This window comes from Chaetura pelagica, unplaced genomic scaffold (genome assembly GCF_000747805.2).
Source record: "Chaetura pelagica isolate M959 unplaced genomic scaffold, ChaPel_1.0 scaffold24, whole genome shotgun sequence".
Classification (NCBI taxonomy): domain Eukaryota; kingdom Metazoa; phylum Chordata; class Aves; order Apodiformes; family Apodidae; genus Chaetura; species Chaetura pelagica.
The window spans coordinates 3671999-3683995 of NW_009953077.1; the positions used below are offsets into that span (position 1 = coordinate 3671999).

The 11997-nt window shown below is 33.7% G+C and overlaps 2 protein-coding genes across 2 annotated transcripts in view; one reads left to right on the forward strand and one right to left on the reverse strand.

Annotated features, from left to right (window-relative positions):
- CENPP (centromere protein P) overlaps nt 1–11997 on the forward strand; it is a 112253-nt gene that overhangs the window by 68676 nt on the left and 31580 nt on the right. The gene's annotated exons all lie outside the window — the stretch shown is intronic.
- The window catches only part of ECM2 (extracellular matrix protein 2, female organ and adipocyte specific), a 16679-nt gene continuing 7581 nt past the window's right edge, over nt 2900–11997 (reverse strand). Inside the window, exons 3-10 of the mRNA XM_009996909.1 lie at nt 10415–10603; nt 9195–9674; nt 8774–8889; nt 7669–7804; nt 6572–6729; nt 4822–4961; nt 3363–3689; nt 2900–3104 (exon numbers count right to left, since the gene is read on the reverse strand). Coding sequence (XP_009995211.1) covers nt 2900–3104; nt 3363–3689; nt 4822–4961; nt 6572–6729; nt 7669–7804; nt 8774–8889; nt 9195–9674; nt 10415–10603 — 1751 coding nt within the window. The remainder of the gene's footprint in view (nt 3105–3362; nt 3690–4821; nt 4962–6571; nt 6730–7668; nt 7805–8773; nt 8890–9194; nt 9675–10414; nt 10604–11997) is intronic.

Genomic DNA, 11997 nt, shown 5'->3' on the forward strand with positions numbered 1-11997 from the left:
GTGTACACTGAATAAGTCAAACATATTATTATGAATATTATATATGCTATATATTATATATGCTATATTTTTGGGGTGGATGGTTATACCCTTTTTCACTTTTCTATAAGACAATAAGACTGTTATGTATGGTTTCCTCCAAATGAGTGGAGATTACATGGTTGACTGCTCTTTCTGATCCACTAAATCTTTAAATGCTTCCTGTGTGCAAGACTAGCTTTAAGTAATAAAGCGTCTTTGTAAAAACATGTGCTCTTTCCAAAGTAGGCTTCACCTCTGTGGTTGAGATGTTCTAAAACATGGTCAGAGTACAATTCTGACCCCCTCTAAGCAGTAATTGGTCCTGAAGTTTGGTCTTCCAAAACTTGATAGATAACTTGATAAGTATTGTATTTGAATGAAAATAATTGCAAGAATTCATGGGGTTTTGCTTATATTTCTTATAAGAACACATGAAATGGTGGCATTACAGCTTGTTTATCTGGAAATAGTTCCTTGGGTCAGTCTGTGTATTCAAAATGCTTAGTAAAGCTTACTAAAGCACTGCTCAATAGTGTTGCAAAGTCTGAAGTTATTTAGCAATAGACTAAAAGTATTAATTTTGATAATTTATGGGGTTTTTAGTCTCTCAAAATAGTAGTTTTAGAATTTAAAGATGTTTGACAAAGAAATATTAGCCTAAGTATTATCCAAAGTCAAAAGGAAGCAATCAAATGTTGAAAGTGCACAAGCAATGAAATCAAATCACCCCAAATAGTATGTAAAAACTCAGCCTGTTGATTCCAGCATTCTTTACCACATTTAGCCAATAGCTGAAGCAGGACTGCTGACTGTACTTCACCAAACAAAATATCCAAAGCAATCCACATACCTTATGATTGTTTTTTTACAAGAAATGCATTATATTTTGACTCACTGTAGATGAAATGCCTTGTGTTACATTGCAATAGTTTACTTGAGTAAGAGAACTTTGAGATAGAACAGTATGATTTTACTTATATGATGTTTGTATAGCTTCAGAGAAAATGAAACTCAGGTGTTCATTTTTGCCATCTATAATATACTAAAAAAGTACTTGTAGGTCTTTTGGTGTTAAATGTTGTGTGCACAGTGTGCTTATGCCAATTATGTGGCGTGTCTGTCTGGCATGTCATGTAGATTGGGGTGTGAGGGAAATGCACAGTAAAACTTGCACTTCCAGAGTGAGAGCAGTAAAGTTACAGTTCAGTACTAATGCATGGTTGTGCAACAGAGCTTACTCAGATTTTTTTCTGCAACTCCACCAGTGTTTCCACAGGGTAGGATGGGAGAAGAGCTCTCTCACATATCCTGGTACCCAGGCTGAAGTGAGATGTTCACTTACCCATTACATGTGTTTGTTGCTGACCATGTCCCTGTGTGTGCATACAAATGTGTGTTTGTGAATCTACAGATCTGTGAGTGTATTTTGCTGAAATATATGGACATAGTGGACCACTATGTGATACCACTACATAGTTATGATGTGCATTTGCTTACAGCTTTTATATGCCTTCTACTCCTTTTTCCTTTTAATCCCATTTCATCCTTTGTTCCAATCCATTCTGAAGAACAAATTATTAGACAGCATACCAATAGTACTGAAGAAAAGAGTATATATACTTTTATGCCTTGCAATGAAAAGTAATTGCTTGAAGAATCATGACTTGTCAGTGACCTGTAATTAATTCCTGCTACCAGCCTGCTCTCATAGGAAAGGACCATAGAATTTGATAAATATTAAATATCTTGAATTTACCTCCAATTTTTATTGAAATTGTTTCTTAAAATAAAAATACTAACTACTTTTAATCAATTTTTTTGCTACTTTAAAGAAAGATTATAATATTTGCATGTGGAGCACAATATTGAGCATGCTTATTTTCTTTGAACTCAGAGATTAAAAAATCTTCAAAATCTTCAAACTCCTTCTTAGAGAAACAGAGATGTATTTTTAAATACTTGCTACTCTTGTATGCCTAGGCAGACATTTATATCAAATGTATTACTGAAACTGCTTTTATCAATGTTGTCTCTGAAGTTGTAATTATGACTATCTGGAAGTTTTCAAATAACCACTACCTGAATATCTAAAAGTTTTGAGACTCTCTAATTAGTCCCCTAAATGGGCAACATGATCGTGATCCTGAACAGTATGAAAAGCTAGCAAACTAAACGTATTGTACGAAAGAATGGGACCTAACACTCTGAGTTTAAAATAAAACAACTGAAATACACTTTAAAAAAGGAAAAAAGCATCCACATAGAAATGAATTGCTCCTTTCTTTAACTCATTAGATTCTGTGCTTGGATGTGGAAAGTTTTCAGGGCAATTTAAAACTAAAAATTCAACATTTTTTTCTTCACATTTCAGTGGAAGAGAATTTCTCACTGCAAACTGTTTCGTAGAAAATCGAGTACCATGTATGTTTGAAGAAATTTTATTATTGCACTAGAAGAATGTTGATAGCTCAAGGACATTTATTTGTATAATTTTTAAAGCAGATGGTACCACTTAGCATGTTTTAAATTCAGTTAATTAAATAAGACACGTCCAGGTTGGGGTTTAGTTATATTCTTCTTTTCTGAAATCTGATCTTGTGTAATGTGTATCTGGGGGCACAGTTTGATGTATTGTGTATGATTTCTGTCAATAGAAATAAAAACATATTACATAATCTTGCACTTTTATTTTTACATTTAAGGTTTTTATAATGAATCTATGTTGAGAAATACACTGCTAACTTAATTCACTATATAATATATTGTATCTTATTTATGGTAATAGGAATGGCTTAAATCACTAGTAAGCAGACCAGTTAGTAGCAGAGAATAAATAAAGCTGTGCTTCTAGGCAATAGGACAATGCAAAAGTTGGGTTTCATTTGCTCTTCTGTGGTTTGAGAACAAAACTGCAATAGGATCTTATGCATGGAAATGCATGTGGTGACAGCTGTCTGGTCTTTATATAATTGTTTTCAAGATGAACATGTTCCAAAAGTGACTCTTCATTCTCCTCCTCTTCACTGTTCTCGTGATCATCATCAGTGATATGAGCCTTGCAGATGCGTTCTGGAGGGACAGTCCTGTGGCATTGTGGGAGGAATTATATTTTGATTATTCAAGATAATTCATAATTTCATAATTTATTTTAGAGATGCTGTTAATTTAGACATTTAAAGATGTCAACTTAATCAGTACGCTAAATTTTCCCAAAACGCAGGATATAGCTTCTCCTTCAGAAATGTTATTAAATGTAATTATTTAAAAGTAAAAAGTTATTAAAGCATGTCACGTGACACTTAGTTTAATGCCATTAGTGTAACAAAGAGCTTGGAAATTACCTTATTTTATTATTATTCAGTCTTAGAAAACGCAGTTTTCTCATTTCATCGATTCCAAATGGCACAGACTTTAATTCATTGTGATCCAGAAACAACTCTCTCAGAGAGTGGTATGCCCCAAAAAATGATACTGGATCTATTCCATCATCAGTAAGTTTGTTAAAGGAGAGGTATAGATATTCCAATCCTGGCTTCATGTGACCAAAGACATATCCTGGAATTCTTTCAATTTGATTTCCTATAAGTATCAGATGTAGTAAAGATTTTGGCAGATAGGAGGGAACATGATATAACTTGTTATAAGAGAGATCAATTGATTCCAGGTTCCTGCATTAAAGGAGAAAAAAAATTAAAAAATAATGGGATGAAAATAGAGCATACTGCACTGATCATGCTACGTGCTGTACTGTACAAAATAATGCTTCATGTGATTACAAGGAAACTAAATTTCAAATTTAAATGTTTCTTTTATTGGAACAGAATGCATTTTCTGGAACATGCTCATGTGTAATTACTCTGGGAATAGAAATAATTGAAGACATTAATTATTAATCAAGCCCAGTGAATTCTATTGATGGGAAAAAAAAATCTACAGTCATGAGTACAAAGAGAAGTTTGCATAGAGGAAACCCGAGGGACTAATTTGTGATTGATAAGCACTGGAGAATTGCATTAATGAGTTCCACTGAAAAACACATAATAAGCTTGGGACTTTATGGTTACCCCATTGAAACAGATTTTTAAATGTTATTCTAAAGCCAATTTGAAATTGAATTGTTTTGTGAATGGCTCCTTTAGAATAATTCAAATGTGATTCACTTCTAGAGAAACTGTTAGTAACATTGTAGTTGTATTCAGATAAAGCAGTTTGCAAATCCAGAAATCAACTGTTAGGGCTGCAGCTGGTAGGTCATGGGAAGAAACACTCCATAGCTTAGCAAATTATTTACTGGAAGAATCAAAACCAGCAGCATCTTTTGCTTCTTTCATTCTCGTTTCTTGCTCTGCTTATATTCTGTTCTTGAACAATGCAGCTGCACAGTCATCCCTGAATCTTATTTACTTATACAATTTTAATCTGATGGGAAATAAGGCTAGGACAATCATTATTTTTAAATTACCTTTGAGTTGATGATGTATTTATACCAAATTATCATATAATTGTATGGCATATTCTTGATAATTAATGTTCAGCTTCTGATTGGATGGTCAGAAAAATATTTTTACTTTTATGTTAATATGATACAGTTTGGAGGCATAAGATCTTTCTGTTTTAAAGCTGACTGAATAATTCCTAGGTAATACAATTTAAGCAAAGGAAATTAAGGCAAATTAGCTAAGGAAAACAAGCAAATCGAAAGATTTCAAGTTAGAAGTAATGAAGTGTAAATATTTCTTCCATTGTCTGACTCACTAATAACAGAGAAAAATAAAATTATTTTAAATTATCTGTACTTACTCTTGGTTTATCCAAGCCAAAGGTGCTATTCTGTGCTCTTCTAATTTGTTGTGCTTTAGCACAATAACATTTATGTTTCTTGTATGGTTAAAGCAAATTTCTGACACTTCTTCAATTTGATTATTTTCAAGGTATAACTCCTGCAAGTGTATTTGGAAAGAAAATGTGTGAAAGCAAAATATGCTGTTCTTTCCCACTGAAAATTCAAAAGGCAGCTATTACCTTTCATCCATATTACCTGATATATCCATTAATTTCTGGATAAAGAAATAAGAATCTGAATCAGAGTCAGTTTGTAGCTGTAGTGTGACTTTCAGAAACATATTTTCAAAGCAATTGTTTGGTTTTCTCATTTGTGAGACTACAAATTGCTTTGAAATATTGAATAGAAAAACAGTTGTATCGTTTGTCTTGCTTGCTTGACAAGTTGTATCTTGTCGTGCTTATATACTCTTACACTTGCTTGTGTAAGAGTATATAATGTGAGAGTGAGGAGATTGCAAGAAGTTGTTAAATTTTGTTACATTGGAAAATTGCTAGTGAGAAAAAACTGAGTTTTGCTTTCTTAATAATTTTTGCTTGTCACTTGTGCGCTTTGAAACTTTCAAATTTGTAGGAATTTAAAATGTTAATGTTTTAAAAAACATAACACTGTGAGTCTGCAACATAAAAAAAATTGTGTGGTTTCCATAGATTAAGTTCCTGGTAATAGCTTGTAATGTAGGATAAATATAATGTGAAATGGAGCGATGGCTAAAAAACATATAGGACCTGAGATGGAATGTAGGGCCTGTAGAGAAAGGCTTTGGGAAAAGAGAAAAGCAGCTTCAGAGTCTGAAAAATCAGTGTTTGTAAATTTATTAGGTGTTGTTTTAAAATTAAATGTTCCCAAAGCATATGAAGTGTAGAAAAGCTTGGCATAGGTGTTTAGGGTTTCATCAAGGAGAGGGATTAAGGGAAAAAAAGAAAAATGTAACATACGAGTGGGTAGTGGAGAACATGAGGCTGAAGTAAAGCTGCAGGCAGTAGCTGCAGAAGAAGCTAATGTTAGCTATTATTGTATTATTGTTATTGTTGGTTTTGCAGAAGGAAAGATAGAATCAAGAAGAGATTGTGAAATTAATTGGTAGCAAGAATTATCTTTTGAAGTAAAGACTGAGGTAAGCAGAGAATGATGAAACTGTTCAGGAAAGAAAATTAAACCTCCCATTCAGACACTGTCCCCAGTCGAAGTGGAATTCAGCAAAGGTTTGAAAAGCAGGGAAATTGAGACTTAGGCCAGCCAAAAAAGGAAGAGGGTGGTTAGAGACAGGGATCCCTCTCTTTCAGACTAGACAATCTTGGTTCCTTTAGGCTTTCCTTACAAAACAGGTTTTTTAGATCTCTCATTCTTCTTATTGCTGTCTTGTGAACTGTATTAGGAGTGTGATGTTAATGGTATGTAAGTGAACAGACAAAAGTTGCAGGCTGTACTAGTTTGTGAGGCAGTACTAGACAAACTCAGATTTAAAAGATACCTTTGATACATTCTGGAGTGGAGTTGGTATATAAGTGAATTTCTAGAAACAGTGATTTGAGAATAAAAATTATATCTAAAACCAAATTTATCTCTACCAGATGGTAAGTAAGGCTGTAAGCAGAAAAAATAAAATTAAAAAAAATATATATAGTGAAAATGTCTGGGGGGGAAAAAATCTTTCTTGTTTGGGTTGGGTTTTTTTCCCTTTTAGTTGTTTTGTTTTGGTTTTACCTCAAGAGTGGCAGGAAGACCTTGTGGAATAATTCTAAATTTATTTCTTCCCAGTCGCAAATAAGAGAGACTCTTCAAAGGATAAAAGGCCAAAGGACTGACATTCGCTTCACTAAGCTTATTTCCTTCTAATTCCAGGGTGACCAAGTTCTTTAAATCTGGGGAGAAAATGTTGTTTATTTCTGTTAATTAATGCCATTTCATGTCTTGTTAAAATGCATGTTTAAAATTTAACTGTCTTAAACATTACTCAGATGGGTTCACAGCAACGAAGAAATGTAGTGAAAGGAATTTAATTTATTATCTCATAATAATAGAATGATATTGTTTAATGGTTTGTAGAACTTCAGAGATTGCCTAGAGCTTTATTTTAGAATGGAAAAGAAAGCAGCTGTAAGACTTGTAGCTAGTGCTGCCATTTAGGTATTATTACTTCAAGTTATATGCAGGTGATGCCTGCAGTACCGTGTGGGTGCTGACCTTTGTGCAGTTGCCTAGTGGGGTCTTCATGGGTCTCCAGTCACTTACATGATAATGGATAATGTATATAAGCAGGAAATATTTCATAATAACAAGTTTGTTATTCACTAATCCAAATAGGTTGGTTTGTTGTTGTTTTTTAACAGCTTTCAATAGCTTCTCCCAACAGTGTGGTTTGATGATTTTAAATTAAAAGGCTCACATTTAGCTTGGTTTTAAATGATCCTGGTTAACTCCAATTATATTCTGCCTTATTTTTCATGCACATCAAATTCTGTTAATTTTTATGTAATTTAAAAAACAGAGTTTCACCACACATGAAACAATCAGGTTACATGTCAGGAAAGTAGGTATCTTCAACATCAAATCCATCTCTTCTTGGTAATCTTAAATATGAGCTGCTTTGGGACAATAGCAGTTGCATAAGAACGGGAAATGTAATTTCAAAAAACTTTGTCATGCAAGTCTTTCAGCTTTTGTTGCCCTTTGAAAACATGGCACTTAAAAGCTAGTGATTATTTTTCTGGTTATATCAAACAAGATGTATTTGGTTAAACATTCTGCTTTTCATATTTATCTTCATATTTTTATATGATCAATATTAGCTTTCTAAATACCTTGTAAGCCATCTTCATCAATGGCATGAAGGTGGTTGTCATTTATTTTTATTTCTTCCAAAGTTGATGGCAATGCAGTGGGAATATGTACCAGCATATTTCCATCCAAATACAAACGTTTTAGTTTTTTCAGGCTCTTAATCATAGGGACGAAGAAGATAACTTCAGTTATCAAGGTGTAAAATGAATAGTTAAACATATAGTGCAATCCCAATTAACATTTCCTTTAAACACAATCTTTTTGAAAATTTTCAGCAACAGTGCACTAGTATCCAGTGTTTTGAATTAAAAAATGTTTTTCTACTGTCAGTCCTAAATATTTGGTTTCTTTATACTAAATACTAACAAAAGTGCCAATTCAGGTAATGTGAAAGCAGAAGAGCTTGAATTTTTAACTTTCCACATGGCCATCCTGCAGCTATCCAGTCATAACTGCTTGTATTACTGCTGCTGGCTTTGAATCATGTAGGCATTACCTTACGACACCACTGCAGTATTTAGGAGTTCAAAGTATATGCATTTATGAATATTGTGTTTATACTCTTCACTTGTGAGCAAATTGGTAGTTTTCTGTAGATCAGCAAATTTACTTTGCTCAACATAATGACAGCAAATTTCAGTGGCCATGACTTCAGCCAGCTTAAAAAAATTAGTACAAAAAGTTGTCATACCTGAATTTTTATAAATGCAGATCAGTAATCATGTAGTAGTGAGAATTGCTTTAAAAAGGTGAAGTTGTTTTAGCACTGGATCCACTGAAGCCTTCTTTCCTTCAGGTTTGTCTTAACTGCCTCACTAAAATGGGGCAGTGATATAAGCCTCACTAAAATTTATTTCACTGTTGAGACACTTTCCAGGTCTGTCTTTTCCATCCACTTCTCTCTCTCTTATTCTTTAACATTTAATACTTAGTGAATGTTATTAAAGAATCTCTAGATATTCTTGATTATTATGAGAGATTTCTTGAGAAGCCAGGTTTAACTGTATTGTAATTATACAATGGTTACTCATACTAGGTGCAAACTGGCTTAGATCCATAGACTGAAAAGCAGGACAAACTTTCCTTTAAGGAATAATTAGCCACAGAAAATGTAGGCTTTCTTACTTTGAATGCTTGTGGACCTATGCCAGGAGAGGTAATATTATTTTTACTCAAGTCAATCCACTCCAAATTAGGAATTCCATTGAATGCTTCATCTGAGATAGTAGTAATACTATTTCCTAGGACAGAATTCAAGAAAATAGTTTGAGTTATGAATTAAAGTATGCATCTGAGTTGCACTGTATTGTACATGAAAAATACGTTATTAAAATAGTTATACCGTGTACCATAATTGCATGTAGATATATTCATATTAGTATTCAAACACTAGTAAGCAAATTTAACATGTTTAATATTGGTTTAAAGGCTTAGCTGTAAAATTCTGTCTAATTCATTTTTATTATAAGGAATAAGAGTCAACTGCATTTAGAATGGCTAATGTTAATTCATGAGAAAAATCATGCAAAGTAGACCCATTACTTACCTGTAAGGTCTAGACTTGTTAGATCTGGATCTGAGATTGGCGGAATTTGTGTAAGTTTGGCATTAATACAGCTTACTGTGGTGTCTGAGGTGGAACATCCAGATGGCAAAGGGGGAGCTTCTATGGGTGGAACAGGAATTGGGAAATGAGATGGCATTTTGAAAGTACCATCATCTTCATCACTTTCATCTTGTATTTCTTCTTCTGCCGGGTCCTTTCTTGTGATAGGCTTCTTTTCTCTGTGATGAGCTTTAGACTTCTGACGATTTTTTTTGCTTTTCCTTTTTCTTTTCTTATCTTTTTTATGACTTTCTTTCTCTTTAAACTCTACCACTTCTGTTCCAAGCTGTTCATCTTTTTTAGTTTGAGTAGGTGCTGGTGACAATACGTTGGCGTTGTCAAGGTCATTGGGTTCTGGAGAATCACCAGACAACTCACTTATGTCATCCAGTGAAATAATACTTGAATCCAAAGAGGAGGCTAACCAGAGGCAATGAGAATAAAGTTGTGTCATAAGAGGATATGAAACTAAAGTTTTCATAAACATTGTTCTGCTCTTATAGTAAAATATGGTAGCTACAGAAGAGTAGTATTCCTCTTACAAGATGATTTGAAAGAATGAAAAAGCAGTCTTACATTGCTACTAGGCAGGAGAGACATATTTTGACTGAGAAATGATTGAGCCAAATGTTTATGAAGAAGGCAAGATTGTAGTTCTGTTGTTCCTTTTGTGAGTTAACTTTCTTTTCTTGATTTATATCAAATAGCTGCATATTTTCATGCTTCTAACAAAGATTTATGAGTCTGTAAAGTTTGTTATGTCTTATATATGTCTAAAACAATAATAATGGCTGGTGGTTATTGATCGATCATTTGTAAGTGGGATATGAAATGTCCCCAAAATTTTCTAAAGGTAGGAGGGAAGAAGCAGAAAGGGGAAAATAAAAAAATAAATAGAATTATCTCAACTTTTGGATACTTAACATCTTCTTCTCTTTAAATATCATATCAAACTCAGATGTAATAGCCCATGTGTTCTAAGAAACTGAAGGAAATTAAGTAGAAATTATTAAGACTGCTTATCATGTAATTCAGGAGTTATTTTGTCTATAGAAGGATAATGTGTACCTTATAAACCATTCTGTCATTAAATGTAATGTTTATGTTAGGTTTTGCATGAAGTAAGTTTAAAATAGTAAAAATATTATGGTGTGCTGTACCAGTATCTGAGCAAACAGGGCAGCATTCTCCTTCAGGTATAACAGTTTGGGGACATTTCAGAGGGTGGCACATGGTTGTATCACATATCACTTTTCCTTTTGAACAGAGACAGGTGATGCAGGGCTTGGGAGACCAAACAGCTTTATCATACATAATCATCCCATTAGCTATGCAGTGCCCCTTCTTTCCTAAGGAAAGAAAATAAAATAGAAAACTGAAATTAAATAACTAAATTGAAATAAAAACCACAATGTCTATTTAAAACTTTTGAAAGAAGAACTAATTTGTTTTCATTTTGAAACTATTTAAAATGCATGCTATTCTAAGTATCTTATTCCCTAATTTTCAGAGTAATATTTTCTTCAGCTTAGTCATCTTTAATTCCTGTTTGGTTCTTGGCCTCTCAGCTATGAAGACAATCAAGGGGGAGGCACACAATTAATGTCTATCTAGCTGTTACCAGTGAGAACTGAGTCAGGGGGAGGGTTTCTGTCCCGTTAATTGTCTGGTCCCTCTACTTCAGGCAGTTGTCATAAAAAATTATTTCCCCCTCTTCCTAGCTGTGGGAAACTGTTCTTTTCTTCCCCACACAAGTAGCCCCCCAGTACCGGCTTGCAACACTTGCCAACTGATGACGACCCTTTCCAGCTTTGTCTTCTGGAAAAACTTGAGTTGTTCAAGCTCAAAGATATTCCTAAAATAGGAAAATTGTATCTAGATGGTGATGTTCTGAGGTTCTTTTGCATGGTAGTTCCTCTTTCCTCTCCATCCTTACAAATAGAAAGCAGAAAAGTTTTCTTCATCATAGAGGAGTTAATCAGGCAGAACTTGAGAATATTTTTATTTCAGACCTCCTTCTGTTTCTCTCTTTTGTACTAGATGTCTTTTCTAATATCTTGATCATTAACTGAGAAAGCTATGTTAAGACTCTGTAGAACATTCAATTTATAGTGACTGTTCATTGTCTTAATGGAAGTGCAGTCCATTCTGTAATAACTGGTAAAAGGGCAAACATCTCTTCCCTGTAACTTGCTTTATCTGAAAACAAACCTCTTTTCCATGAAAGTGGCACACTTTAACAACTTGTGCTAATAAATACCTTGTCTCCAAAGTTTTTGGACATGAATCTACAAAAAACTCCAGGGTACCAGTAGAAATTTACAGAAGAAATGTAGAAGATATTTATTTTGTAAGCTATATTCAGTAGGCAAGTTCTTTGGAGAGCATAAAGGCTTGGGAAGGAAACTATTCAAAGCCTGCCTTTCCTTCCAGTGATGGAGTCTACCTCAACAAAAGTTTCCCTGGGCAGTTCTCATCCAGACTCCAGCATAAACATTGCCCTTTAGCATGCTGCTTCATTATCATTATTTGGTCTTTTGAGAGAAGGAAACCCACAATTGAGATTCTTTATTTCATGCAAATATTTTTCTATTTTTGAGGGTACCTCTGAATCTCATGAGAATCTGTTCTCCCTATAGACTTACTTTTTCCTAATTTCAGCATTGCTGAAAGCTGGAAATTCATTTCCAAGTTACTTTGTACTTTCCTGTGAAGAAATTTAAAAATAATATTTCCTCTTTCC